Source organism: Enhydra lutris, unplaced genomic scaffold (genome assembly GCF_002288905.1).
Source record: "Enhydra lutris kenyoni isolate GAN:26980312 unplaced genomic scaffold, ASM228890v2 scaffoldscaffold68, whole genome shotgun sequence".
NCBI lineage: Eukaryota > Metazoa > Chordata > Mammalia > Carnivora > Mustelidae > Enhydra > Enhydra lutris.
In genome coordinates, this window is record NW_019154152.1 from 11586494 (window position 1) to 11613308 (window position 26815).

The window sequence follows — 26815 nt, forward strand, 5'->3', positions numbered from 1 at the left end:
GTTGTAGGCTAATGACTCAGGTCTGGTGCCTGGGTGGTCATGGCTGCCCCAGTTACGATAAAGACAGATGGGCACAGAGTGGGGAGAGGAACGGGCGTGGACTTTATGACAGTTCCATCCCTTTAACAATTATTTGTTTAGTGGCAAGAGTAGAGAAAAAAGCTCTCTGTTGGGAGGGTCAATGGCCTGGAAAGAGCTGAGTGTCCAGACCCCCTCCCACTCCTCTGAGCCCCGTCTTTGGTGAGGCCCCATCCCCTTTACTGAGCACCCCACCCCACCTCCCACCTCCCAGGGCCTCAACCTCACTCTGAATTTTCATCTCTCTTGGAGATAAATTATGATTCAATCCAGGACCTGGACCCTCTCTACTCCCTCTCCCAGAATGTGAGACTCCAGAGACAGGGACAGACTATTCCATGTGTCCCTTGACACAAATCAGAGGAACACAGATTCTGCAGTGAAAGAGGACCAGGTCAGCTCTGAGGAAGAAATTTCTCAAGACTGGGCCCTGGGACCCCCAAATGGTAGCAGAGGGAGACAAGCAGCTGGGCTCTTGTGGGCGGGGGTGTCCCCGTGGCAGCTGAAAAGCCCCAGACTTTGCTGCAACCAGCAGCGGGTAATGAGAGGCTTGAAGATGGCAGAAGACACAATAAGAGGAGGAAGGCGGCAGGGCTGGGGACTGAAATAGGCTGGGAGATTGAAGGGGCACCAACATGAAGGCAACGAAGAGTTCCCGGAAGGCCCTTCTGCAGGCATTCTTCCAGGAGGCCCTCCCCTACAGCCCCTAGAATTCAGAGCTGGACCAGCCCTCGAACACTGCAGTCTTCCATCTTGGTGTCCCCCAGGAGCCGCCAGAGGACCCAGAGCAATTACTGGCCTAGGGTGGTGGTGGTGGGATCTCAGCCACACCCTCCTGGATCCCAGGTCTCCTGGACGCACAGCCCACGGTTCTTCTTGTGGAAAGACCTATCCCTGAGGGAGGCCACCACAGCCGGAACACCTTTTTTGGAAACTGGAGCTTCCTCAGGGATGGGGGCAATATGGAGCAGGCCTCCTAGAGCGCCTCCTGCTGGCCAGGAGAAATCAGGGAAGTGTGGCTGGTTGAGATGGAGCCGCCCCGGGAAGGACTTCGCTCAGGAGAAGAGGGACTGAGGCAGCATGAGGGGGTAGGGAACCCAAACCACATTGTGGGGATGAAACTGGGGACCTGTGAGCCCACGGTGGAGGACAGTGGCACGAGGAGTCTCCCCATTCCCCCTGGACTATCTCCCCTGTTGTCCTCACACCACACTGAGCCTGTCCTCTTTCTCCCCGGGCCTTATCTGTCTTTATGACCCACCTCTATTCACATCTGCTGCTGTTGCCCAGCCCTGCCAGCCCTCCAGGGTTTCCTGGAGTGGTGCCCCCTCCACTGGGCACAGCCAGAGCCTCAGGCCCCACCTTTGGATGAAGCAGCTGTCCAGTCTCCCACTGGGGCCAGAATCACAGGGGTCACCACTGGAAGGACCCTGTACCCAGCCTCACCCATTTTATAGAAAAAAAGACTGAAGTCGGAAGGGAAGTAAAAATTTTCTCAAGGTCACCCTGATGAGTAAATTGGGGCTTGGGGTGGAGGGCAATCAGCAACCACTAAGCTCAGACTTGTGCCAGGCACTGGGAGGAGCACTGGGCATCCAGGATCTCATCTCTTCAAAAGACAGCTGCTACTGTTATCTCTTCTAGGGAGAAGAAAACAGGCTTGGAAGTGGGCACAGGGAGTTAGGGAGGGGGCTGGGCTAGACTCCAGGCCCATCTGACTCCCATTTCGGTGCTCTTCCCTCTTCCACATACCTAGCTAGGTCTTAGCCCTGGCCTTGGAGGTGGACTCAGTGCCAGATGTGGGGTTGGGGGTGTGACAAAGCAGATATTTCAGGAGAGAAGACTGATGTAAACCTTCACCCCTAATCCTTGCTGACCTGAATGAGTTTTGAACTCTGTGTCCCCTGGGATGCGGGCTGCCTCACTCCCCTGGCCCCTTGCTAGCTTCTTCCTGGGATTTCTGAGCCCAGTCTCACAGCAGGCACTCACCTCCCCATCTCCACTGAACTCTGGGCTAATTGCATTGTAATACTCACTTTTAATTGCCTTCCACCACCACTCTTCCCTCTCCACCGTGGCCCCCTTATCTTTTCCAAAAGCTTTACTGAATCTGAAGGTAGTGGGTGGTGGTTGGGGGATCCTGAGAGGTGCAGAAGATCTGAGAGCTCTCCAAGATGCCTGGACTGCAGACCCCCACCCCACCCCTCCTCACAGCAAAAAGCCTCCGGGGAGCATTCTTGGGCTCAGAAGGGAGGGCAGACCTAGCAGGATGCTCCCTTCCTGCCTTCTGGGCCCTTGGTCCTGCGTCCCTCTCCCAGGAAGGCCTTCCCTGGCCACTAGAAGGAACCCTGCTGGGTGAAGCAAGATCATATATAAAGCAGAGTTCTTAGTATTAGGGCTGCTGGCTCCGAGAAGGAAAGGGGATATTATAAGCATTCTTCTTCCATAAGATTCCGAAGACCTGCCAGTCCTCTCCTGCCATCTTACAGATGGGACAGTAGAAATCAGAGAGTGGCATGGCGTAATCACTGAGGGAAGAAGCTGTCGGGAGATGGTGAAGAGGAGAGGGTCACCTGCCACCCATCCCCTAGAGGAACAAAATGGGAGAACAGGATGTGAGAGGGCTCTGGCTTGTTGGAGAGGCCCCAGCCTCTCCAAGGGGGAAGGGCTGGAGAGAGATGCCAGCGTCCTGGAATCCAGGGTCCCAAGTGTCAGGAGGGGCCTCAAGACCACCAGCATCCCCAGGACCAGGATCTCCAGAAGCCCCAAACAGCAATTCTTTCCATGACCTCCGTGAAAGGAGGTCTTGCCATGTGTCTTGCTGGCTTCAGCTACCACTTGAAAAAGCCATATTCCTGGAGGCCTTGGCCTGTTGGAAAAGCCCTCCCCACCATGGAGTAGAGTGCTGCCTTCTAGTAACACCCCACTGGTGCCCACTCAGCCCTCAGCTTACGACCTCGTGCTCCCTGGGCCCACAATGGCCTTGCGGTACTGAGAAGGCAGTGACCATGTCCTCTGTGGCCTGACCTCCTCTGGACCAGCACTCCTGCCTGTCAACACTGTCTCATCTGACGAGCTCCACTTCCCCTGACTGTCCCCTGAATGGCCAGGAGCCAGGAGACTGTGTCCCAGGCCTGGCTCTATCACACACCAGGTACGTGGCCTGGGACACATCTCATGGTGGAAGATAAGGAGGCTGAATTCAATTTAGGCTCAGGAGTATCAGGGGACCATAGCACACCAGGCATCCCACCCATGTGCCTAAGGTCAGGGATTCCAACATTCCATCCTGACAAAAACAAAACCAGATGCTTAGCATTTCTAATAGAAGCCTTTTAAGGGCTTCACTTGTGTTAAACATATTTGATCCTTGCAACAACCCTAGGAGATAAGTAACTATCATTATTGGCAGTTACAAACAAGAACCCTGAGGCCCAGAGAGGTTGAGTACCTTGCCCTAGGTTATACAGCTAGTAAAGGGGAAGTGGGATTTGAACCCAGGCACTGGGGCTCAGAACCCACAGCGGGACACCTGTCTCTGATTTGCCGACACCTGGTTGATACCATGTGCTCCCACAGGTCCCAGCATTCTGGGATTTGGTGAGAACGTCCCAGGCAGTTCTCAGAGCCTGCTGGGGGTCTTCTAATGAGAAACTCTAGCCCCGACCTTCTGAGAAGCTGTAGCAATTCCAAGGAGCTCTCTAGGTTTCTAGAAGAAAAACTACCACTGGGTACTTTCCTGTGCTGTCCACTACCGCAACACAACACGAGAAAAGACATTGCTTCTCTCCTCTATGGGGAGTCAGTGACCCAGCCAAGGAACCCCAGCTGGCAGGGAAGCTGAGGTCAAGAGCAGATGGGGAAAGTCAGACCAGACGACTTTGGCAGGTGCCCCAGGCCTGAGATCCTTGACTGTAGGAGAGGCAGCAGGGTACAGAATGGCTCACCGGACTTTCCCCTCCTGGGGCAGCTCATGACGGGGGTCTTCACACACCAGCCGGGACTCCCCATCCAGCAGGTAGGTGTAGACAGTCTCCTAGGACAGAAGGCACTCATGAGATCCTACAGACAGCCCTCCCAGCTGCCCTGTCCCAGGGCTGATGCAGATCTGGGTGACAAGGTCACCGATCCTCTGGCAGTGGGCTCAAGCATCTGTTTGGTTTCACTCCCCAGGGGAGGTCTAACTTGAAGCCAGGGTGGAAGAGCTCCTGTAAGCACCCTTTCCTCCTGGAGGGGTCCTGGGCAGGCAGTGGCCCATGACCCTGCTGGCCTTCCTTGTCTATCACCCCAAATCCAAAGTGCTGGGGAGAGAATCTAAAGGGCCAAAGGTGCAGACAAATCCCACCCACCACCCACCCCGAGAGATTTCCCTGCTGTGACTCCAGTCTCAGCGAACCATAACAGAGTGGTCAACAGAGTGGTCCATCCAGGGCTGTATGGCAGGAGGGGCTCAGAATGCCCTGGAAGCTTCCCCCTCGACCTCAGACCTCAGAGACACAAACAATTCTACGAGAAACCACACACTGTGACTCAAGCCAGAAGGACTTCCTAGAAGAGGTGACCTTAAACTGTAACTGCTGGGAAAATTAGACGCATTTGGGGAATGGGTGAGGCATAGAAGAATGGCTTCTGGGCCTGGGCCGAGTCGTAGATACGCGGTGTAAAGAGCACAGAGTATTTATAGAACTGGCAGTGGAGGTAGGGGGCACAGGAGGTGGCCTTGGGGTCAGCAGGGCCTAGAAACAGAGCTGGGGGGAGGCTGCTGTGAGCCCTGAGAGATAGGAGCAGGTGTGTCTTTTGGAATGATGGTTCCCTAGAGTGAGATCAAAGCTCTATTCGAAGCTTGTCAAGTCTTCAGCTTGTCAATGTGCCTTCCCCAAGGGCCCAGAGCCGTCTTGGCCTCAGTTCCACGCCATGTCTTGGCAGAAGCTGTTGCCCTCAGTGACCCATGGGTGAAAAGCCACATCCCCTCCAAGCAGGACTGGCTACCCGAGGGTTCCACACCCAACTCAGCACAGCCTCAGCGAGCGTCCCAAGGCCCTGCACCCTGGGTGCAGAGGGAGACACAGAGGCCAGGGCTGCCCAGTGGATGCCCTGGCCCAGCTGGGGGCCCCTGCATGCCGAGCTAAGTGTCTTGAAGGACACTGTTTTCTTGGGAGGGGAAGGGAGTGCTCTCTCTGTCGATGCTATCAGAGAGGGCTTCTAGAGGAGGTGACACTGGCGCTGGGTGTTGAAGGCCACCGGCAGTAAGTGTGGCAGTAAGTGTGAAATCCAGTCGAAGCCATTGCCCTTCCGCCACTGTGAGAGTCCACAGTCTTGCCAGCCACTCTGGTTTTGGCTGCCCTCACCCTCCAAGCCCCAGGAGTTGTTCCAGTCCTACTTCCAGAGAACCCGAGCCAGTTCATTGGTGGTGTGGGCTGGGGATGATAGGGCCCGGACGAGTGTGAGGGGCAGGCACTGGCCAGGCCTGGAGGCCCCCTGTCCTCCAGGGGAAGGGTCCGGGCAGGGAGCTCAGGGATGGAGAAACCAGTGCGAGGGAGGCCTCTTCTCATCTGTATCCTGCCTCTGTCTGCTCCTCTAGTCGTTGCAGCAGCCTGGGAGGGGCCTGAGGGATTGGGCCCAAAGAGGTTAGGAGACACCCCAGCCCCAGCACCCAGGGTCACACGGAGAGCCTGGCCCTGACAGAGAGAGAGGTGGCTACCCTGGGGGTGGGGAGGCAGGGAGGACAGATCCTCCTTGCTTCCGGATGTCCCTCTGCCTCCCACCCCCTCACTCCCAGCCCTCTGGGTTAAAATTAGCTGAGTTTATTGGAGAGAAGGAGGGAACCATCGCAGACACATCAGCACCATCTGCATTCGGGGCTGCCTGCCACAATGGGTGCTGATGAGAGGGCCAGGTGCGGTGGCTCTCCTCCGAGGGGGAGTATGGAAACCCCTCCCCCAGTGCCCCCCTCCCCACCACCCCGTGGGGAGCAGAGACGCCTTCACGTCCCTCCCTTCTCTGGGAGCAGAGCAGGATTCCCAACTCCCCCGACTCCCTGGGGGCCCAGTCAGACCCTTTCCATCTCCCCACCCCCTCCATTCCCTGGGAGCAGAGCAGATGCTCTCCTCTCCCCTCCCTTCTTAGGGGGCAGACACTCTCATCTCCTCACCCTTCCCTAAGGGCAGAGTGGACCCTTCCCATCAACCCTCCCCCGACTCCCTGGGGGCAAACCAGACCCTCTAATTCTCTGGGGGCAGAGAAGACCTCCCATCTCCTCCCATCCCCTGTGGGCAGTTGAGACCTCTCATCTACCTCTCATCTACCCCTCCCCGGGGGCAGATCACACTTCCCATGTCCCCACCCCTCTAGCGGGGGTGGGGGAGGTGGGTGGGGGGGAGGAGGGATGCCTCCAGGAGAGGGGGTGTGCTGAGACCCTTCCTGCAGTTAAACCATAGCTCCCCAAAGTCGGGGTCCCTTAGCTCATACAGGTCTCTTGGACGAGCTAAGGTAGACATGTCCCACTGTCCCAGGAACCTAATGGCCTGGACCACAGCTGACTTCTAAGCTCCCAGATCTGGGGATACAATTAATCCAGTGCTGGGTATCTGTGCTGGCACAACAACCAAGCACCCTGCCTGTGGAGACCTAACCAGTCACCTTCTCCTTACCCCTCCCAGGGCAGCCTCCATAGCCACAGAGGGGCCAAGGATAGCCTTGCAGATGCTGACCTGCTAGCCTCCCCACCCCCTCCTTTCCACATGTTTCTCCATCCCAGGCCAGATGTTGCCTCAGTCCTATCCTTCTCTGGGAGGATTTATTTTGGGGCGCCAACACACCACCCACTTCCTACCAATTTCACGCTCAATAAAACTCACTCATCAGCCCTCCTCCTGGGCTCTGAACTTCTAGAAGGTTTGAGAAGCCAGAGCTGAGGAGAGAGAATGAGGATGCTTAGGAGCCAAGCCCCATTTGTCCCTATCATGCTGTGTGACCTTGGGTGAGTCACCACCCATCCCCGGGCCTCTGGAGGTTCATTAATCAAGCAGATTCAGATATGGTGGACTTGCAAGGGTGGGGGTGGAGAGTGGCGGGGTGAGGGGTGTCACATTTTGGTAGAGGCTGCCCTTGGCTGGGTCTAAAGTAGGGAAGAGGAGATTCCAGGCTCTGGGGACCCAGTTGAGGTGTCTCCTCCTCCAGGAAGACTTCCATGCTCCTTCGGCAGTTTCAGACCGTGCCCCCTCACGAGGAACACAGTCCCCTCAGCAAGGCACTCTGGGCCCAGACAACCAAGTGGGCCGGGTGAGCATGGGCCTAAGCAGCTGCTCTCCATCTACCCTCAGTCTACAACCATCTGTGGTGTTGGGATAGGTCAGAGAGAAGTCTAAAGGTTTCTAGAGGTCATCTTGGCTAGCCTCCTATCTCTGGGCAGGACACTTCACCTCACACAGACTCATTCAACAAAGCTGTGCCTCTCACTCTAGCAACTCCTGGACTTGGCATCAAGGAAGTTCTCCTGCACGTCTACCCCCAACTTCTTCTGCTACATATTCCAAAGCCCAGCTGACTCCACTGTGTTCTCGCTGTTATCCCAGGGGAATCCTTTCCATTATTCGAGACACGATCTTCCCAATTTTAAGCTCTAAGTTCCTGTCTGTCCCCGACATTTCAGAATTCCTATGCAAGTTCATTCTCTGGTACTTAGCTTCAGACCTTCTCTTTCAGGACACCCTCTCGGAACACTTACTCAAAACCTTCACTTCCCTACAAGAGGCCCTGGGTACAGGGCCCCTGCTTCTTCCTTCCTTCTCAAATTTATGTGAGGTACAGCAAGGAGCTGGGCAAAGGTTTGGGGGGTGGGGGGAAAATGTGGGCCAAGGCACCTACCACTTTGGGGAGCACAGCTGAGAGGGCCTCCTTGACAGCCCGCCGGAAGCCCGCTATGTGGATGACAGAGCCCAGGCTCAGCAAAGCATCCTGGAAGAGAGGAAAGGGCAGTGAGGGCTTTTTCCAGGCAGGCCAGGGCAGCCCCAATGGCCCAGACAGCTAGGAGCACAAACTCCCCGCTTAAACCAGAGCCCAAGGCTCTCAGACACTTGAATCCCAGGATCTTAAAATCTCAGAATTCAACAAGTCTTAAGGTCCTAGTGCATCCAGGTCCACTCTTCTTAGTAACGGGGGAAAGGGGCTCAGAGAAGGGTCAGGGGCTTAGCAAAGTACTCATAGTACACTAAAAGTTCAAGTCTAGATTCACCCCCAGGCCTCTTGTCCTTTAGCCAAGGACAATTCTAGCATAGAAAGGAAAGCATAACCTTCCATATTAAAACAAAGCAAAATAAGCAAACCAAAAACCCTCCAATCTGAATCCTGGTTTGGGAGAAGCAACAGTCCAAGCGATGAACCCACAGGTGGGAGAAACCACAGCTGGGCCAGCCCCTGGCAGGATAGAGGAAGAAGGAGAAGCCAGCCTTGACAGCCTCACAGCCTTCCCATCCCAGGAACAGTCCTGTCCTTGGAGAGCCGGAACAGAGACAAAAAAGGTCCATGCTTCTCACTCTACTAACTTGGCTGAGCCGCAGGGATCAAAAAGAAAGGTAATGGAACAGGGGATCCAGGGCCAAGGCAGGCTCATGACTCACACCATCCACTCAGCCATGCCCTCCCCCTAGCCCTTGAAGTTCTTTTCTGTGGATGGCCGGGTCTGTGTTCAAAAAGCTAAATTATTAACCATAGGAGGAAGGAGACACGGCTTGGCCCCCATTCATATAAAAATGTTACGAGGTTGAGGGCCTTAGTGAACCACAAGCTCCGCATGAACCCATAGTGTATGTGTGGCCGGTAGTAATTAAAATGCTGGAACTGCAGGCCATATTAATAAAGATCTGTTAACCCGAATAGGGAAGATGACCATTCCCCCACTTCTGCAGGTGGATTAGATTAGCTCCAGTGCACTTCATCTCAAGAAAGGACAAGATGAGACTCATTCACAGGTGACCCATGTAGGAGGGAACCAGAAACCAAGGCCTGCATGTGGCTGAGACTGGAGGACCTGGGGGTGCTCAGCCTACTGCAGAGCAGACCCATGGGTCTCCGTCTTTGATTCCAATCTCTCAGGCTCTCCCGAGCAGCAGGACAGGACTCTATGGCCCCAGGGACAGGCTGGAGACCCACAGGTCTGAAGGAGGCTGGCCTCAGCCCAGTGGGATGAAGGACCTTTTTCTAGGCAGAGTCACACCACATAGAAAGAGGCCACCAGGAGAGAGGGAGGAGGTGAGCTGCCTGTCCCTAAGGGTGGGCAAGAATTGACTCAGGGCCCATTTTTCAGAGGCCACTGAGAGGAGTCCTGTGCTGGGGTCCAGGAGAAGCCTGGGGTCCAGGCTTCAGCTATAGCATTTGGCCACGTGTCTTCTTGGCTTCAGTCTTCCCCCTCATCCCTGTTGCCACCGAGTCCTGGGTTCCCAGGAGTGAGCAGCTGCAGTGGACTTTCTCCCCGAATGCTCACTTCCCACTGCTCTCCCCACACCCCAGCCTCCCACCAGCCCCTCCTGCTGCTCAGGGATGAAGACACATTTTGGTCACGGAAATAGATCTCTGCCCTTGGACATCAGAAGCTGCTGGTTCCGAACATCAGAATCCCCCCCACTGGATTAATTGTCCTTTAACCCTTAGGCATTGCCAATCACACTTCACACGTGCTCAGCACCCTACACCAGGCCACAAAGCCACAGACCTTTACTTCTCCACAGAAGCGCCCAGCACACCCAAGCCCACCCACCAGGCACACACAGAGGTTCACGCAGGGGCAGCCATTTCCTTCTGGCTTTGAGACACAGCAAGAGAGGGAACACAAGCAGGAGGGGTGGGAGAAAGAGAAGCAGGCCTCCCACTGAGCAGGGAGCCCAATGCAGGGCTTGATCCCAGGACCCCAGGATCACGACCTGAGCCAAAGGCAGACACTAAAAGACTGAGCCACCCAGGTGCCCCTCTGTGACTTTTCAGACTTAAGTGCAGGATGAAGGTGGGGACAGGGGGACTGTGGCCTTTTGAGGTCAATTCTGCAGACTAAAAGTGGGGAGAAAGAACTCATGTCCCAAAATTAAGTCTGCCAACCCAGGGTCCTCAGGCTGCAGCTCCCAGGTCGGGGCCTCCTCAGAAGGTGGTGCTGGTTTCGGCCTGTTCCTGCCTGGGGGCGGGGCTGGGGGATAGACAATCAGAGCCCTGGGGCTCTTGGCCTCTGGTGCAGTCTGATGTGTGTAGCTGTGGAAGTTGAAGAAGAGCAGCCAAGGTGATGGAGTGAGCTCTGGTGCGGGGCCGGGGGGTGGGGAGGCTTGGGACAGCTTAGTCTCCTCATTTGACAGATGAGGAGACCGAAATCCAAAGAGAAGCAATGTCCCATTTATGGTCAGCCAACGAGTCAGGCAGAGCTGGGTTCGCAGCCCAGGTATCTGCCTCTCCAGCCCCTGTTTTGCCTCCCGCTTGGAGCCTGGCCCCCAGCTCCCTCCCCAGGGCCTTAGAGAGGAGAGTCTGTCCTTTGTTCTAATTGGTGGGCTCCTCTACCTGTCCTTTACTGGAATTGGTGGGTGCCTGTCTGTCCTTTCTTCAGATTGGTCAGCTTTCTGTGACTTTTCAGACTAAGGGCAGGATAAAGGTAGGGACAGAGGGACAGGAAAGGAAACTTGAGGAGAGTCCAGGTGGTGGCAGAAAGGGGCTTCACAGACTTGGCCAGAGCTAGCTAGAAGCAGACATGCCCGATGAAGCCTGAGACTCCCTGCCCCGCATCCTTCTGTCCATCTCCCTTCTGGCCTGGCCCTGCCCCGCCTGCCCCAGGAGTAGGGGTGTGGGGTGCAGGAACAGCCACTGGGAAGACCGTTCTCATACCTGGCTCTCAGGGGCCTTCAAGCCCTGAATCTTCCCCAGATCTCAAAGCAACTTCACCTCCACCACATCAGCTCAGGAAAGGAAACGGCTCTGATCCCAAAGCCCAGGAAAATTGGTGGGAGCAGCTGAGAACGCGCATGCCTCTGTCCAACATACATGCCACACCCTCACACAAACATGGCCGCACACAGAAACACAACCCTATGTACAACGCACACACATGCAAATACTTAGACATGAGCGCACGTGCGCACATACACACATGCGCGTGCGCGCAGCGGCCTAGGCTCAGAGTGGGGTGAAGGAGGTCACATTTCCTGCCCTCTCAGTTTTTTTGGAACAAACCTCAGTATAAATATCAACATAACCACCAGGCAATTTCCCAGACCCCAGGGGAGAATGTGTGGTGTGTAGAAAAGAGCGGCAAGGGGTGCCTGGGTGGATCAGTGGGTTAAAGCCTCTGCCTTCAGCTTAGGTCACGATCTCAGGGTCCTGGGATCAAGCCCCTCATCTGGCTTTCTGCTCAGCGGGGAGCCTGCTTCCCCCTCTTTCTCTCTGCCTGCCTCTCAGCCTACTTGTGATCTCTGTCTGATATCTGTCTAATAAATAAATAAAATCTTAAAAAATATATATTAAAAAAATAAAAATTAAATTAAAAAAAGAAAGAAAAGAGCAGCAATTTCCAGGACTATCCCAGACTGATGACAGAAACTGTGACCTTAACAGGCCCCTTTCCTCTTCTGGGTCTCAGTTTGCTCATTAGTAAAAATGGGTCCTTTCAGCTCTGCAACAGATAGTTGTAGAGTTTTGTGGTTGAATTCAGTGAGAATGACTAGCTGGCTGGTGACTTCCTGCTTTCGCTGGCTCCCTACCCAAAGCTCTGTAGTTGGAGAGAGGGCCAGGCAGCACCGAAGACACTGCCGGCCCCCTGCCCCTCAACACTGGGCTTTCACTCCAGGTACCAAGAAAGGGGAGTCTGTTAGGAGTCAGGGCTCCTCTGGGGCCAGTCCTATAGCTAGATCAGCATTTCTGCACTTTTTGAGGTAGGAGGAGGGTCTAGACTAAATTACTTCTAAGTCCTTCCTAATGCCTAGGATCATATGAAGCCAGAGACCTTGGCCTTAGTTCTTCTGCTGTTTCCTGTGCAGGGACTAATGCGGGGACCATTTTGAAGGTCAGGGTCACTGTCACAAGCTGCCCTCCTATCTTATCTTCATGAGTCTCTGTGTCTTTTCCCACCTCTTTAAACCCTCCTATTGCTCTCCCCACTGCCTGGGACCTCAAGCTCACCCCTCCCTTTCTGGAAGGAAGCCTCACCATGCCTCTTGTGGCCTAGAAGAAGGTAATAACATCAAACCCAATGGTCAAGTCCCTCCCAAGACTCAAGCTGTATTATAGGGACTGGCCATACAGACTGAGTTATCCAGCTCTACTTGGGCCAGGTCTCCTGTGTGGCCTGGGGGTCTCTCTGTGGGCCTTGGTATCCCCTTCTCTGAAGCATGGGCATCCTTCAAGATCTTCAGGGTGTTGGAGCCCCTCTCTGCCTCTTCCCTTCCCTCCAGGCTGTGTGTCTCTCTTAGGCCCTGTCTCTTCCAACCTCTCTAAATGGATCTCTCTTCTCTCCACGCCTCCCATCGCTGTCACAGGCTGCTCTCCTATCATGTCTCTATGAGTTTCAAAGTCATTTCCCACCCCAAATCCTCTCTCCTCTCACTGGCTTCTCTCCCATTTCTCTCCTGCACACTCCAGCCCCCACCCACTCCTATCTCTCCTGTCCACTCCTCCCCTAAACCTCCAGGCAGTCCCCTTGAGAACTTGGGGAGAAGGCACCTGACCCAAGATGGGTACCCACAGAATGGGGGAAACCCAGGAGGACAGCCATGTTGGGAGAAATTGGGGGTGCCAGGGCAGATGCCATCTACACTCTTTTGCTTCCCGCCCCCTGTTTTGGTGATCAATATACAGTCTCTTATCTTCCTGGAGAATGGGGGCCCTTCTAGGGCAAAGGAGAACTTATCCATTTCTGTGCCCAGGACTAACAGGGTGAGCTGCTGTGTCAGGGTGACTAACAGAACTCCCCTAAAAGAAGCCTCCTGAGGGCTCAGAGCATGGAAGCCCCCCTTTTGGTGGGGCCTCAGACTCCCATACTCCAACCTTACTCTGTGACTTCTTCGCACAGCCCTCACAGCATGGCCCAGCCCTATAGAGAGTCAAGTGTCAACAAAGAAGAACAAGAGGCAGGCCCTCCTCCCTCCCCCACTCCCACCCATGCCTGTCGCCTGCTCGAGGAGCTGGCTCTAAAAGACATTCACGCCTTAGATACTCCGAGAAGAGCTACCTGTGAGCTCTAGATCTTGCACTCCCAGACCCCCCCCCTCAACAAGGCTGAGCTGGACCAGCAGCAAGAGAATAGAGGTGTGGTGATCCCTGGGAGACTTGATCTGAAGGAACAGGCAGGATGGAGACCCAGGCCACAGGTGCAGTAACGCAAACGTCAGAGCCTGGCTTGAGTGGGCTGTCAGGCTTGGGGGAAGTGTTCTCAAATACCTACCGCGTTGGGGGGGTGGTGGTGGCGGGGCACCAGGGGCTCTCAACCATCTGTGCCCACCAGCGTCCCCTGGAGGATTGGCTACCATACAGTTTGCTAGCCTCACCCCCAAGTTTCTGGTACAGTACATCCGGGATGAGGCCAAGAATTGCCATTTCCAACAGGTTCAGAGCTGCTGCTGCTGCTGCTGTTGCTGGCCCAGGGCCCACACTCTGAGACCCAGGGGCAAACACCCCCTGCAATCCTCCTGCAAACCTGGGACCATTGTTTTGTTTTGCGTTACTGCTGAAGAGTCGACATACACTATTACATTAGTTTCAGGTTACAACACTGCGATTCGGCAATTATACACCTTACAAAATGCTCATCTCGGTAAGTGTAGTTACCATCTGTCACCTTACTACCTTGGGACAATATTATGGGAGGTGCCTGCTTTGATCCTCCCGTTTGATAGGTGGGGAGAGGAAGGGGCGGGGCCTTGCTCAGGTGAGACCCGCCCAGTCCTCCCAGGGCAGCGTGAAGGGCTCCCGCCTCTTCCGCCTACTGAGAGGGACTCCTCGCGGAGGGTCCTGAAGGAGGGGAGAAGCGGGGCTGCTGGAAGGAGAGAGTGAAGTGGGACAGAGGGGAGACATGGACAAGGGACTCAGGAGCCCAGTCCTCAAGGAAAGTCCTGCCCTTTGCGGTCCTCCTCCGTCCTGCGCCCCTCTGGTCTCCGTCCTCTCCTTCTGCTATTATTTCCCCTCCCCCTCCCCCTCCCCCTCCCCCTCCCCCCACCCCTCCTCCTCCCTCCTCCCGCCTTTCGCAGACTCCGGCTTCAGTTGTTACTCCAACAGGGCCGCGTCTCCAGCCTCTGAGCCACACTGGAGACACGTGCACTGTAGAATACACCTGAGCCCAGTCCTGGCGCCCGCCCCCCGCCGCCCCGTGGGTGCCCCACTTCCCGGATGGGCTTGGCCCCCGCATTGTGGGCTCTTCCCTTCCAGTATAGCTAACCAGATCCTCCCGGGCCCCTCACCCTTTCTAAGTCAGACTCAGCTTCTACTCCAGATCCTGCCTCCTCCAACACGCCCTCCAATTGTTCCAGGCTCCCCTGGATCCCTCATGGGCTATGTTTGGGGATGGATGAAGGATGGGAGGAAGGACAGATTTGGGGAGAGAAGGTAGGCTTGTGTGAACAATTAGATTTCTGGGCTCCTGACTCCCTGGAACCTCTCAATTCCTAGCACAGGGTCTGGGGTCAGGAACAGGATAAAGGGACAGCCAGAGTGGGCAGAGGGAGGGAGAAAGAGAAGAATGTGTGGAGGGCAAGACTGCCCTGGGAGGCGGACATCAGACCAAGGGGGCCAGGACAGGCTCCTGGCTTCCCCACCTTCAACTGCCTAATTCACAGGACAGGGTAAATAGTGACCTCTATCCTCATGACCCACATTCCCCTGGATGCCACAGCCTTCTTCCAGAGCCCATCACCAGCGTCCCCCTCATCACAGCTGTCCCAGTCATTCTGATCACCTGGTGCCTCTCCATCCTCTACTCAGGGCACAGCGAGGTTGTCACAAGGAAGCAGATGTAACTCACTGAGAGTCAGTCATGCCATAAGACAGAAGTCTGGGAAGGAGGAAGGGGTGAGCTCCCTATCCCCAAGGATGTGATAAGAAGAATAGGGGCAATGAGGTAAGGCCTTGGTGAACTTGGCCTCCAGCTCTGGGTTCCTTGACCCTAAATGTCTTCAAACCTTCCTCAGCCTTGCCCCTCACATGGTCTTCATAATGGGTTCAGAGCTGGACAAAGCCCTTCCAGGAGTCTCTGAAAGGCAGACATAGTGGCCTGAGCAGAAGAGGATGGAGAGGTGTGACCCGTTGGGCCAATGTCAAGAAAAGTCTCTCTCAGGAAATAATGACCAAAGGAATGGCTGGATACACGAATGAACAAACCAATGAATGAGTGACCAACCTCCCTTCTCTGGGTCTCCCTCCATGAACTTTCCCATGCAGATCTGACCCTGACACTCACTGTCCTGTGTTCCCCCCAACCAGGGCATGGCAGGCCAGATACATTGCCACTAGTTCCAATCTGGTTTTCCCATCGGGCTGGGAGTTTTTAGAGGCCAGAGGTTGTGTCCTGTTCCTCCCCAGTCCCCAGCTTCATCCAGCCCATCACAGGTGTCAGCAGATATTTGCTGAGCTATAAAATAATCAGTTGGACTTCTTAGTGCCGAGAGCCTTTGGGCTGTGAGGGGTACATTCCATCACCAAGGAGATGGATGGACCCCATAACCTCAGGAGGCTCCCAAGCCGCAAAGACAGCTGAGAGCTCTCAACATTTCCCAGGTCTCTCACAGTGACTGTCCTAGAGAAGGAGCCTGAGGAATGAGGATGCCTTCTGCTGAGAGCTTTTGGAAGCCTTTCCAGGGCAACTTCATGGGCCAGAGGGTCCTTCAATGCTTTAGGATCATCTCCCAGAACAGAAGGGGCCGGGGACAACATGTCAGGATGGAGGGGCTCTTCCCTGAGAGGAGCACTATCACTATCAGCTTCTTTCATGACTGATGTCACCTCTTCCACGCAGCCTTCCTGGATGGGTCATCTGTCTTCCTCCCAGACCTCCTGAGAATTCCTGCAGGACCAGTGTCTAGAGGGCCCTAGGTCCCAGGGAGCCTAATCCCCAGCTTGATGGGGGTAGCTTAAGGCCAGGAGAGGTAGGAAAGGACTTTCCCAGGGCCTCAACTGGAGTCAGGAGGCCCACGGTCCAGCTCAGAGCCCTTCAAGACATACTAGGCTCCCTCCCTTCTGAGCACTGTTTATTTTTGGAGTCCCTCCCATTCCCTGTTTTGGCCAGGAGATGGGCTGAGCCCCTCTCAGGTGTTGGGTGGGGCTGGGTGTCCTCCTCTAGGCCAGGGGCAAGGCTTCTTGTCTCTCTTTCTGTGCCAGACACCATGCCCAGAGTGGGAGGTGAATACTGGATGGCACCAGCCTGGCCTAGGGTTAGTGTGGGCCTCCAGAGGGCAGGGAAGAAGGGCTGAGCTGAGGGGTGCTGATGGGGGTGGAGGGAGGGTGAGCCCGGTAGAGCATTCCCTCCTGGGACAAGTCAGAGAGCACAGAGCAGCTGCTACAGTCATCGAGGCCTGCCTTGGGGCTCTCCCTGACTCTGTCCTAAGCTCTTGCCCTGCCTCTCAGCCTCCCCAGGCTCTCTGTGTTTGTCCCTCTTACTGTCTGTCTGTTCTCTGGTATGTGTTTCTCCCACAGTCTCACTGCTGGTCCCATGACTGTATTTGGCTCAATCTTCAGGGCCTGGCTCTTCCCAGCTGTTCCCCAGATCCCAAGGCGGGGGGGGGGGGGGGAAGGGGGGCAGATGAGGGTATGAGAAAGAGACTGGGACAGAGACAAGTTCAGAGGCAACAGGATAGACACAAGACAAGGAGGGGACCCTGGGGACAGGGAGGCTGGGCTGGCCAGGCGTTATAAAGCCTCCCCAGCCACCAAGGGGGAGACACTGAAGACAAAGTCAGAGATGGAGGGAAAACTAGGGTCAGCCCTTTCCTTCTGCACTGGCTCCTGGCCGCCCCCCTTCCTTCTCCCTGCCCCTGTAGGAATGTGTGAGCACTTTCATTGTTCCCAAAAATAGTCCTCCTTTATTGGGGGTTAGCGTGAGGAATCTGGGCTGGGTTCATCTCAGGCATGCCCCTGCCTCTGGGCTCCCATCTACTCTGTGGGGCCTCTCTGAGCTACCCCAACCTTTACCTGCAGTGCTTTGTTAAAACTGTAATCCTTGGGCGCCTGGGAGGCTCAGTGGGTTAAGCCTCTGCCTTTGGCTCAGGTCATGATCTCAGGGTCCTGGGATCGAGTCCTGCATCGGGCTCTCTGCTTGGCAGGGAGCCTGCTTCCTCCTCCTCTCTCTCTCTGCCTACTTGTGATCTCTGTGTGTCAAATAAATAAATAAATCTTTAAAAAACAAAAACAAAAACAAAAAAACTATAATCCTTCTTTGAATAAGACTGCTATGGCTTCTGGGCACAGTAGGCTCTGAGCTCCCAGGCCTGTTCGGAGCTCTCTGTCAAGGGCTCAGCATCTCACAACGGGGTCACTGCCTATTCCTACTAGCTCTCATGCTCTATCTTCTACCCAACTCTCCCAGCCTCACTCCCCGCACCCTTAACATTCCTCCACCTCCAGGCCTCTCCTCCCACTCTTGTCCTTCTAGGTCCTGTCCTGGTCTGCTCAGCTCCTCTGCCTGGCCCTGTCCTCTAGCACTCACTACTCTCATCCCCACAGCCCTGCCCTGCTCCCCTCAGCAGCTCAACAAGGGCTGGGCCCCAGCAGATCCAGGCTCTGAGGTAGAGGGCTTCTCCAGGGAAGGGGCAGTGGGTGAGAAACACGGCAGGCTCTGGGACCCTGCGCCGGGCCCTGAAGCCTGGACTCTACTGGCCCCCTCTATCTCCTGTATCCCGCTTTTGTTTCTCTTCTGCACCTTAAGCTTGGGATGTCTCTCTCTCAATTTCAGTCTCCATGGGGAGGCCAGTCTAGTCTCATCTTCTCGCTGCCTCCGTTTCTTGGATGGGGAACCTGAGCCCCAGAGAGGGGAAGTGATGGGGGCCTACAAGCTTATGGAAAGCTGGCCACAGGCCACAGGTCTCAGTCACTGCAAAATCTTGCGAGGCCCCCGTCAGTGGGGCTCCAGAGGGAGCAGCCAGCCCTTACACAACCCAACACTCCACCCGCCCTGCCTGGGGCGGGCATTCTGGCATCCAAAGTTATTTGCCTTTGGAGGGCCCAGGAAGCCAGAGAACAAACATCCGGAGTCTCTGAAACTTCTACCTTCTCTTCCATCCCAAGGATCCGGGAGCCACCAAGCGGGTACACCAGCATGCGTGTGCACACACACACACACTCACGCTCACACACACACATACATACACAGTCCAGGGCCGGGTAACCCGTGAGCCCAGAAGATCTCTTGGGACTGTGAATCTGAGCAAGTCCCTTGGAGCCCCCAAACCTGGGTAAGGAGATGATGAGTCCCACCCCCAGCTTTATATTAATTTTGTCTTGGAAATGAAAATCTCTTTTGTGTGACTTCTCTGATTGCAAAATTCTGGACACACTCATCAGAACTGATACACTCATCAACACGGATCTTTTCGCTCACTTTATGGGCAGCTCCCACTTCGCTGGTGCCCTAAGCACGAGTGTGGCCTGCCCATGAGCCATCTGGATCGCGTGTCTCTGCAGGCCGCCACGCGGACTACAGTAGACTACACCCCGTGGGCCGCTAGAAGAGTGTCTGGGTGAAAACCCACGGATCCGTGATTCTGTGAGAGAGTGTGTGCGAGTGTGAATATGTGAGTGTCCCTATGTCCACATCTGCGCCTGAGCGATCTGTGTGTGTAGGGGACCTGTGCCTCCACCTGTGTGCCCTGAGTGTGGGCTGCTTTTGTCTCTGAATGAGTGTATGGCTGAGAGTCTTGGTGTCTTACATGTGGGGAGTCTGATTCTCGGCCTCCCGTGCACCCTGCTCCCCTCTTCAACCGCCCGTGCCAGACCAGGGCTACATCCCTACCTTGCCACGTGTCCCCTGTGTGGCAGTGGACAAATCTTTTAACCTTCCTGGGCTCTGTTTCACCATCTGTAAAACAGTGCCTTCTCCTCGAGCTGCTGGGAGGACTACCCTTGCACCATAAATGTCCTACCCCAGAGGGCTCCCAGCTGGGGGCAGGGCCACTTCCGTGTGAGTTAGGAGAGGGGTGACCCCAGCTCTCTGGCCACTGCCGCCCTGAGGGACATGGACTGGTGGGGGAAGGCAGGCTGGATGTTGGCAGTGCCCTACTTCTGTGGGAGCCCCTGTGCCGGGTCTCAGGTGAGGTTAGAGGCCGTGGCCCAGCCAGTGAGCCCAAAAGAGCAGCTCCCTTTCCTCAGCCCCACTCCAGGTGTGCAGCATGGGACTAAAGGCTGTCTGACTCTGGACTGGGGTGCCAGGTTCCAGATGAGGCTCTGAGGACATCCACCCCCTCCCCTTCCCCTGGGGCCCTGTTCCCTTGATCCACCCTCCTTCTCCAAAGCCCCAAAGAAGGCCTTACAGTGGCCATGGGCGGGGTGGGCTCACTATGCTGGCACTCGGAGACGAGCTAGGCTGACCTGATGCTCAGAGACACGCCCCCACCCAGCCCAACTCCCATTATCAGAGAGGAAACCGAAACATGGAGAGGGCCAGGGACCTTCCTAAAACCTCTGTAGAGGCCATTGGGGAAACCCCAGCTTTGTACTCTGTTGGCTGCTGAATGGAGTCCAAGGGAGTACGCAGGGGTCCTGAGAGACAGGTACAGCTACACCTGTGCCCCCAGCTGTGGGTGTGGAACTCCCAACCCAGCCCCACCCTCCCCACCTGGGCCAGATCCCCTACTGGTGTGATTAACCAGATTATAGGGTTTTTTCTTGAGCAAATTGCCTCGGCCTAATTGAACGAGGCTGCTGGAGCCTGGGTGGGAGGCTGACAGGGGTGAGGATGGCGGGAGCTGGGGAGAGGGTGGGTTGGGAGCAAGTCGTGGGGGCAGGCCAAGCAGGGGACAGAAGGAACAAGAGAGGTGGAGAGGAAGGCTGTGGGCACAGGAGGACAAGACATCACTCATTCAGCACACCCTTTCTGCACACCTGCAATGCTCCCGTCACACTAGCCTCCTGGGCACTGGGAGGAGTGCTGCTCCCCTAGAGATTGCCTAGCCACTGCTCAGTGCCAGGTACCTCGTTCCCTTAAAAGCACTCTCCCGTGTCATCCCCCAACAGCTACATTTTATTCTTAAGGGGATTGAGGCTCAAGACATGGAATGACTTTCTAGATGTCAGAACCAGATAGCACTGTCAGACACCACAGCCCTTGCTCTTAGCTGGTCCAGGCTCATTCTGCCAAGGTGTTACCATCCTGCTTCCAGAAGGCCTTCCTGGGGGTTCAAAGAAAGGAGGAGGCCTCACACCGACTCACACTTGGCCTGGACCCCACTTCTGTCCATGTCGGGCATTCCTCCTTATCTCTGCTCTGGTGGCCAGCACCTGAGGCTAGGGCCAATCCCACATGGATCGCACGCCCCCACACAGCCCATGGCACACCCACGGCCCCTCTCACTCCCAGTGTCTGGGTCTGTGTCGCACTCATCACCCCTGGATGACACACAGACAGAATCGCTGTCACTTTCGCGTGGCATGACTCACATACTCAGTGACTCACAGCCATTTCATGGTTTTCACAGTGTTATACATCACTGAGTGTCACGGGGCCACACACAATGGTACTATCCCTGTGCCCTCATTCAGGGTGGCTCATCCCCAGTGTCATACATCATGTCTCCAGTGCTCCACAATGTCACCCTCATGTAGTGTCATGTGCACACTTCCAAGCTGGATGCATTTCAGCATCACCCAGGACCTTCTGACATTGAAAAAAAAAATCCACCTTTGGTGAAATGACATCGTATCTGAGATTTGCTTTAAAATACAAAGCAACTGAGAAAAGATATCTGCAAATTGTACATCTGATTAGGGGTTAGTATCCAGAATATATAAAGAAGTCCTACAACTCAACCACAAAATAAACAAACTGATTTAAAAATAGGCAAAGAACTCGAATAGGCTTTTCTTTAAAGAAGATATACAAATTGGTCAACAAGCCATGGAAAAATGCTCAACATCACGCATCATTAGGGAAATGCAAATCAAAGCACAATGAGATATCACCTTTCCCCAGTCTTCCATCCATTAGGATGGCCATGGAGGAAGGAAGGAAGGAAGGAAAAAAGGAAGGAAGGAAGGAGGAAGGAAGGAAGAAAGAAAGGAAGGAAGGAAGGAAGGAAAGGAGGGAGGGAGAGGAGGGAGGGAGGGAGAGAAAGAGAGAAAGAAGGAGGTGGTGGGGAAAGGGAAGGGAAGGAAAGAGGGAGAGAGGAAAGAAGTGTTGGCAAGGAGGTGGAGAAATTGGAACTCTGGTACACTGTTGGTGGCCATGTAAAATGGCACAGCTGCTGTGGAAAACAGTATGGTGGGTCTTCAAAAATTAAAAATAGGGCGCCTGGGTGGCTCAATTGGTTAAGTGTCTGACTCTTGGTTTTGGCTCAGATCATGATCTCAGGGTCATGAGATCGAGCCCCATACTGGCTCTACACTCAGTATGGAGTCTGCTTGGGATTCTCTCTCCCTTTTCCTCTGCCCCTCCCACTCATGCATGTTCTCTTTCTCTCTCCCAAAATAAATAAATAAATATTTTTTAAAAATAAAATAAAAATAAAATTACCTATGAGCCAATAATTCCACTTCCGGGTATATTTCTAAAAGAATCGAAAGCAGAATCTTGAAGAGATGCTTGTACCCCTACATTTACGGCAGCATTATTCACAACAGCCAAAAGGTGGAAGGAGCCCAAGTGTCCATCAATGGATGAACGGATAAACAACATGCGGTCTATACGAACAATAGGATAGTATTGAGCCTCTGAAAGGAAGGAAATTATGACACAGCTGCAGCATGGCAGGACCTGGAGGACATGCTACTGAGTGAAATAAGGCAGTCACAAAAGACAAAAACTGTATGGTTCCAGATATCTGAGGTACCTAGTAGCCAAATTCCTAGACAGAAAGTGGAACAGTGGTTGCCAGAGCCTGGGGGCACAGGGAGCTGTTTGAAGGATATAAGTCTCAGTTTAGCAAAATAAAAAAGTTCTGGAGAATGTGAACGTATTTAACATTACTGAATTATACACTTCAAAATGGTTAAGATGGGAAATTTTAGGTTACATATATTTTACCACAACTAAAAACTAAAAAATAAAGTACTTCAGGAAAGAAAAATGAAAAAAAAAGTGGCGGGGGGGGGAACTTGGGTAGGGTAGAGAGGGATAGATGAACTAAATGTGCCCAAATCTTGGTAACTATTAGATTTGGGTGAGGGGTATATGGCAAGTTTTTACTCTCTCTACTGTTGTATGTATTTCAAATATTCTATAATTTAAAAATTTTACTCTCCTTTGACCTCACACCTCCTCCAGTGACCACGCCCCTTCTCCACATCCCTTGGGGCCAAAGGTCTCCAAAGTGTTGACTGTGCTCAGTCTTCACTCCCCACTCAGCACCCACCCAGGCCAGCTGGCTTCAGGCCCCACCCCATCACTGATGTGGTTCCTGTTGGGCTAATGCTGGGCCTAGTCCAGCACGGTCTCCCCTGTCCACCTTCCCTGATGCACAGCCACCTCCCTCCCTCTCAGCTCTCTCCTCTCCTGTGGCTCCACCCTTCAGTATCCCCTATCTCCCCTGTCACTCCTCCCCTGTCTCTGGGCTGCTCCTCCTCACCTCCCAGGCCTCTAGATGATGGAGTCCGGGCACCTGTGGCTGGGGCTTGGTCCTCAGCCCTCACTCCTACTCTCACCGTGCTCTTGCCCTAGGTCATCCCAGCCACACTTGCCACCTCCCAAAGATATCCCCAGTTTGACCTCTGCTGCTGAAGGTGAAGGGATACCTTCACCTGGATGTCTGACTTCTGTCCAAAAACAGATCTCTCCAATTCTGCCTCCTTGCCCTCTCTCAACCCCCTAACCCTGGCCTCCCCCCAGTCCTCACCCATCTCAGTAACGTCTCCACTGTCCATCACTTGGCCCTCAAGCCAGAAACCTGGAAGCCATCCTCTGCTTCTCCCTCTGGCTCATCGTCTCATTCATTAGCATGTTCTGTCATTTCAACCTCCCACATATCTCCAAAGTTCATCCATTTCTCTCAACTCTTCTGCTGTCCCCTGAGCCCCGGCACCACCATCTCCTGCCAGGGTGGCTGCCGTGGCCTCCAACTTGTCTGCCCACCTCCTCTGTGCCCCTCCAACTCGCCCACTCCCCCGAACAACTCAGCAGCCAGAGCACTCTCCAAATCATGCATCAGACCGTGTCACTTCCCTGCCTGGACCCACTGAGGGGGTCTTCCTGGGACGGCATCATACACAGTGTCGTGTGATTATACATCGTCATCAGCCATGACACACGCATCACACGTCCAGCATCGGGCTCAGAGTGTCCTGCGGCCTCATGCACAGGGTTTCACACTTGGCATCACTCCATGTCACACCCTTGGCAATGTGCTCAGCGTCGCTGGATCCCACACGCTTGGGGCACACACTTGGTTTCACAACCCAGTGTCAGACGGCTGAGCCCCAAGGACCACACCTGTTATCACACCATATCACCCATCTGTGTTTACATATTCGCTCCTCATGGTGACACACCCTCAGTGTCGCATACTTGGTATCATTCAGCATCACACAGTCCATGTCACACGGGATCACAGTGTCACGGACTTGGTGGCACATCCCCGGTCTCATAGTCTCTGAGTGGCACCACACACTCGGTATCACTCGGTGTCACACACTCAGTGTCACGCTCTGACTCACTCACTCCCCACACGGTATCCCATGACAGAGGACGCACACTGGATAACACACAGCATCACATACTCGGTAGAACACCCACTGCCCCCCAGTCCATGTCTTGGTTCCCCCCCACCCCCACCCCACTGGGCACAATCACCAGAGCTGCTGCCCCATGTCAAGGCTGTTTCCTGTTGTTGTGTTCAGAGTCCTTAACCTGCTTGTTCCTTCAAGGATTTCCTGTTGTCAGGGCCCCAGTCAGGCCTGGCCCAGCCTGGGATACTGGCCCCAAAGCCCAAGAGCCAGCCAGCGGGAAACCTGGGCCCTCTGAGCCCACCCCACCCCATTCTTGTAGGGCCCGTGGAATTTTCCCTCACTCACTCAACCTGGATTCCCCATGGGCCTAGGCTTGTGGTGGTTCTACTAAAAGGTGGCCTCTGGGCCCTGTTTCACTCCCAGGGTGCCCAGGAAGAGGACGCTTGGGCAGTCTGAAGAGGCTGTCTACCTCCCAAAATTTTGGGAGAAGACCTTAACTGGTCTATGGGGCTCAGTCTGAAGCTGCTGAGAGGCCGAGGAGAAGGACAGAAGGTAGAAGGGGAGGACAAGGGGTTAAGGGGTTAGAGAATTAGGGAAGCCTTCCCAGAGGAAGCCAGCTGAGAGCTAGCAAATACCAGGGCAAAGAAGAAAAGGCAACCCGGGTGGGAGCCCCAGAAAGGAGCAAATGCTTGCAGGTAGAAACTGGGAAGCAGCAGCATGCCTGGGGATAAAGACAAGAACATGGGAGACAAGGAGGTTGTGTTGTAGGATTTGGAGAAAACGGGTTTCTCTCCTACCCTTCCCCCGCCCCCCATTCCAGCCTTCAGATTCTGGCTCCAAGAGGAGCCTGGGGCACTCCCTTCCTGGCCCCGACTTCAGGCCACATAGACTGCCCCTCATGGGCAGCTGCCAAGCCCCCTCACCTCCTGCCCCAGGCCAGCCTGCAGGAAGGACACAGGGAGGCCAGCACACGCTCCCCACACGGCCTGAGATAAATATTTCCCAGGAAACGGAACTTGTTCTCTCAGTGTTTACAGCCAAGGACCAGGCCTGGGGAGGGGAGGGGGGGTCGGACGGGGGCCACCTGAGGAACCTTGTCCTGGGGCTCACAGCATCGACCCCAACACTGCCTCAGATCCGCTATGCACCTCTGACCAGTCTTTGCCTCTCTCTGAGCTTCCATTCCAAGCCCTCACAGGGGCTGGACCTCCCCCTGGTTTTGGTCTGCCCAATGCCTGGCCCAGTCTGAGCTTGGGTCTTTTCTGGGTGTGAGTCCCTGGTACTTGACACCTCCTCCTTTAGACTAGGCTTCTCTGATTGTAGGACCTATGTTCACCCATCTCCGTCTGGTCCTCGTTTGGTCAGGGGTGAGGACAGATGAACAGACCGACAGACAAAGAGATAGACTGGGAGGCAGCTGAGACCACCTTCCTGGCCCTAAGTCCCTGCACAGCCCGAGCCCCTGCAGCCCAACAATTGGGCACAGCCGGATGGCAGGGACTCCAGACCCCGAGAGATGCCAGATGCTGTGGCCAACCTGCCGGTGGCAGCTCCTCTGGGGCCATGAGGCATCACTGAGGCCGCTTAATCCTGATGTGCAGAAGCCAGGAGGGGGCTGGCACCCCTGCCAGTTATGAGCACTCACTCAAGAATCTTAAACACAGGCCGGGAAGTGCTGCCTCTTGGAAAGCAGCCCTCCCACCCTCATCCCCACGCTCCCGCGTCCATTTCCTGGGCTCCACAGACATGCTGGTCCTTCTCTCACGGAGACTTAGGGCATCCCATCCACGTGCCCTTGTACACCCTGCTCTTATCACTTGCAAAGACCTTCTTAGCCCCCATGGCAATCTTGCCTTATAGGACCACGCCAACTCCTGCCTGTCCCTATCCCCCCATCACTATGTCACCATACTGGACCCATTTATTCACCATGGGTGGCCTCGGCCTCACCCCAGACTGTGGGATCAAGTGGACCCAGGGTCAGAGATCCAGGGGCTTCTCAGCACCAAGACAGCCTCCTGCAGCCTCCTCTGGGAGGTTCCAGCTCCTCTCTCTGCTTGTTCCCAGTCCTGGGCTGGGCCTAGTTGTCCTCATGTGGTACTCACAGAAGCTGACCACATGGACCTCTCTGACTACCCAGCTGACTTCTGGCCTCAGTTCATGGCCTTGACCCTCCCCATCCTTCAAATTTCCAAGGTCACCTCCTCCAGGAAGTCTCTAAGACTGCCCCCAATCCAGCAAGTGCCCCTTTCTTGGAACTCCTCCAACCTTCACACAGCCATTCTCATTTAAACAAGAAACTTCATTGAGCACCTACTATGAACCAAGCCTGTGCCAGCTCTCATGGGGGCCCAGGAGAGACAAAGGAGACTCAGCCTTGGTTCCTATCCCCCATGTGTTTATAACTATGTGACAAAGGATATATAACCACACAGGCAACAAGTCACCCAACTGTAAGCTCAGGGAAGCTTGGGTGCTGTGAGCGCCCAGAAAAGAGCAGAGACTGATTTGACCTGAGTGGAGGGAGCAATCTGAGAGGACTCCGCAGAGGAGGTGACATCTAATCTGAAGCTTAAGAAGGGAGTAGGTAGAGAAAGAAGGGAAGGGCGTTCCAGAGAAAGGCGTCGGTGCAAGCAAAGGCAGGGAGGCCAGGAAGAATGGGTACCCTGGGGAGGAAGCACTGCCATATCTGGAAGCAACGGGCAGATGTGAGGGGGCCCAATAGGCAGGGCTGGCAATGCCAAGGCCTGTGGTCTCTCCTTATCCTGTGGGCAGCAAGCGAGGAGCCAGTGCTGGGCAGGACATTAGAGTGCTAAGTGTGGATACCTGTGCCATCGTCTGTGTCGCCTCTCCCTCAGCCCCTGCCCTAGCTAGTGCCTCCGAGAGCCAGCAGAGAGGGCACGGACCCAGCGTGCTC

General features: G+C 54.8%; 1 protein-coding gene across 2 annotated transcripts in view; it reads right to left on the bottom strand.

The window, feature by feature from the left end:
* Positions 1-26815, bottom strand: part of LOC111159411 (phosphodiesterase 2A) — a 93694-nt gene that overhangs the window by 26043 nt on the left and 40836 nt on the right. For both annotated transcript variants that reach the window (XM_022521850.1, XM_022521851.1), the window contains exons 3-4: positions 7945-8034; positions 4026-4114 (exon numbers count right to left, since the gene is read on the bottom strand). In XM_022521850.1, coding sequence (XP_022377558.1) covers positions 4026-4114; positions 7945-8034 — 179 coding nt within the window. The remainder of the gene's footprint in view (positions 1-4025; positions 4115-7944; positions 8035-26815) is intronic.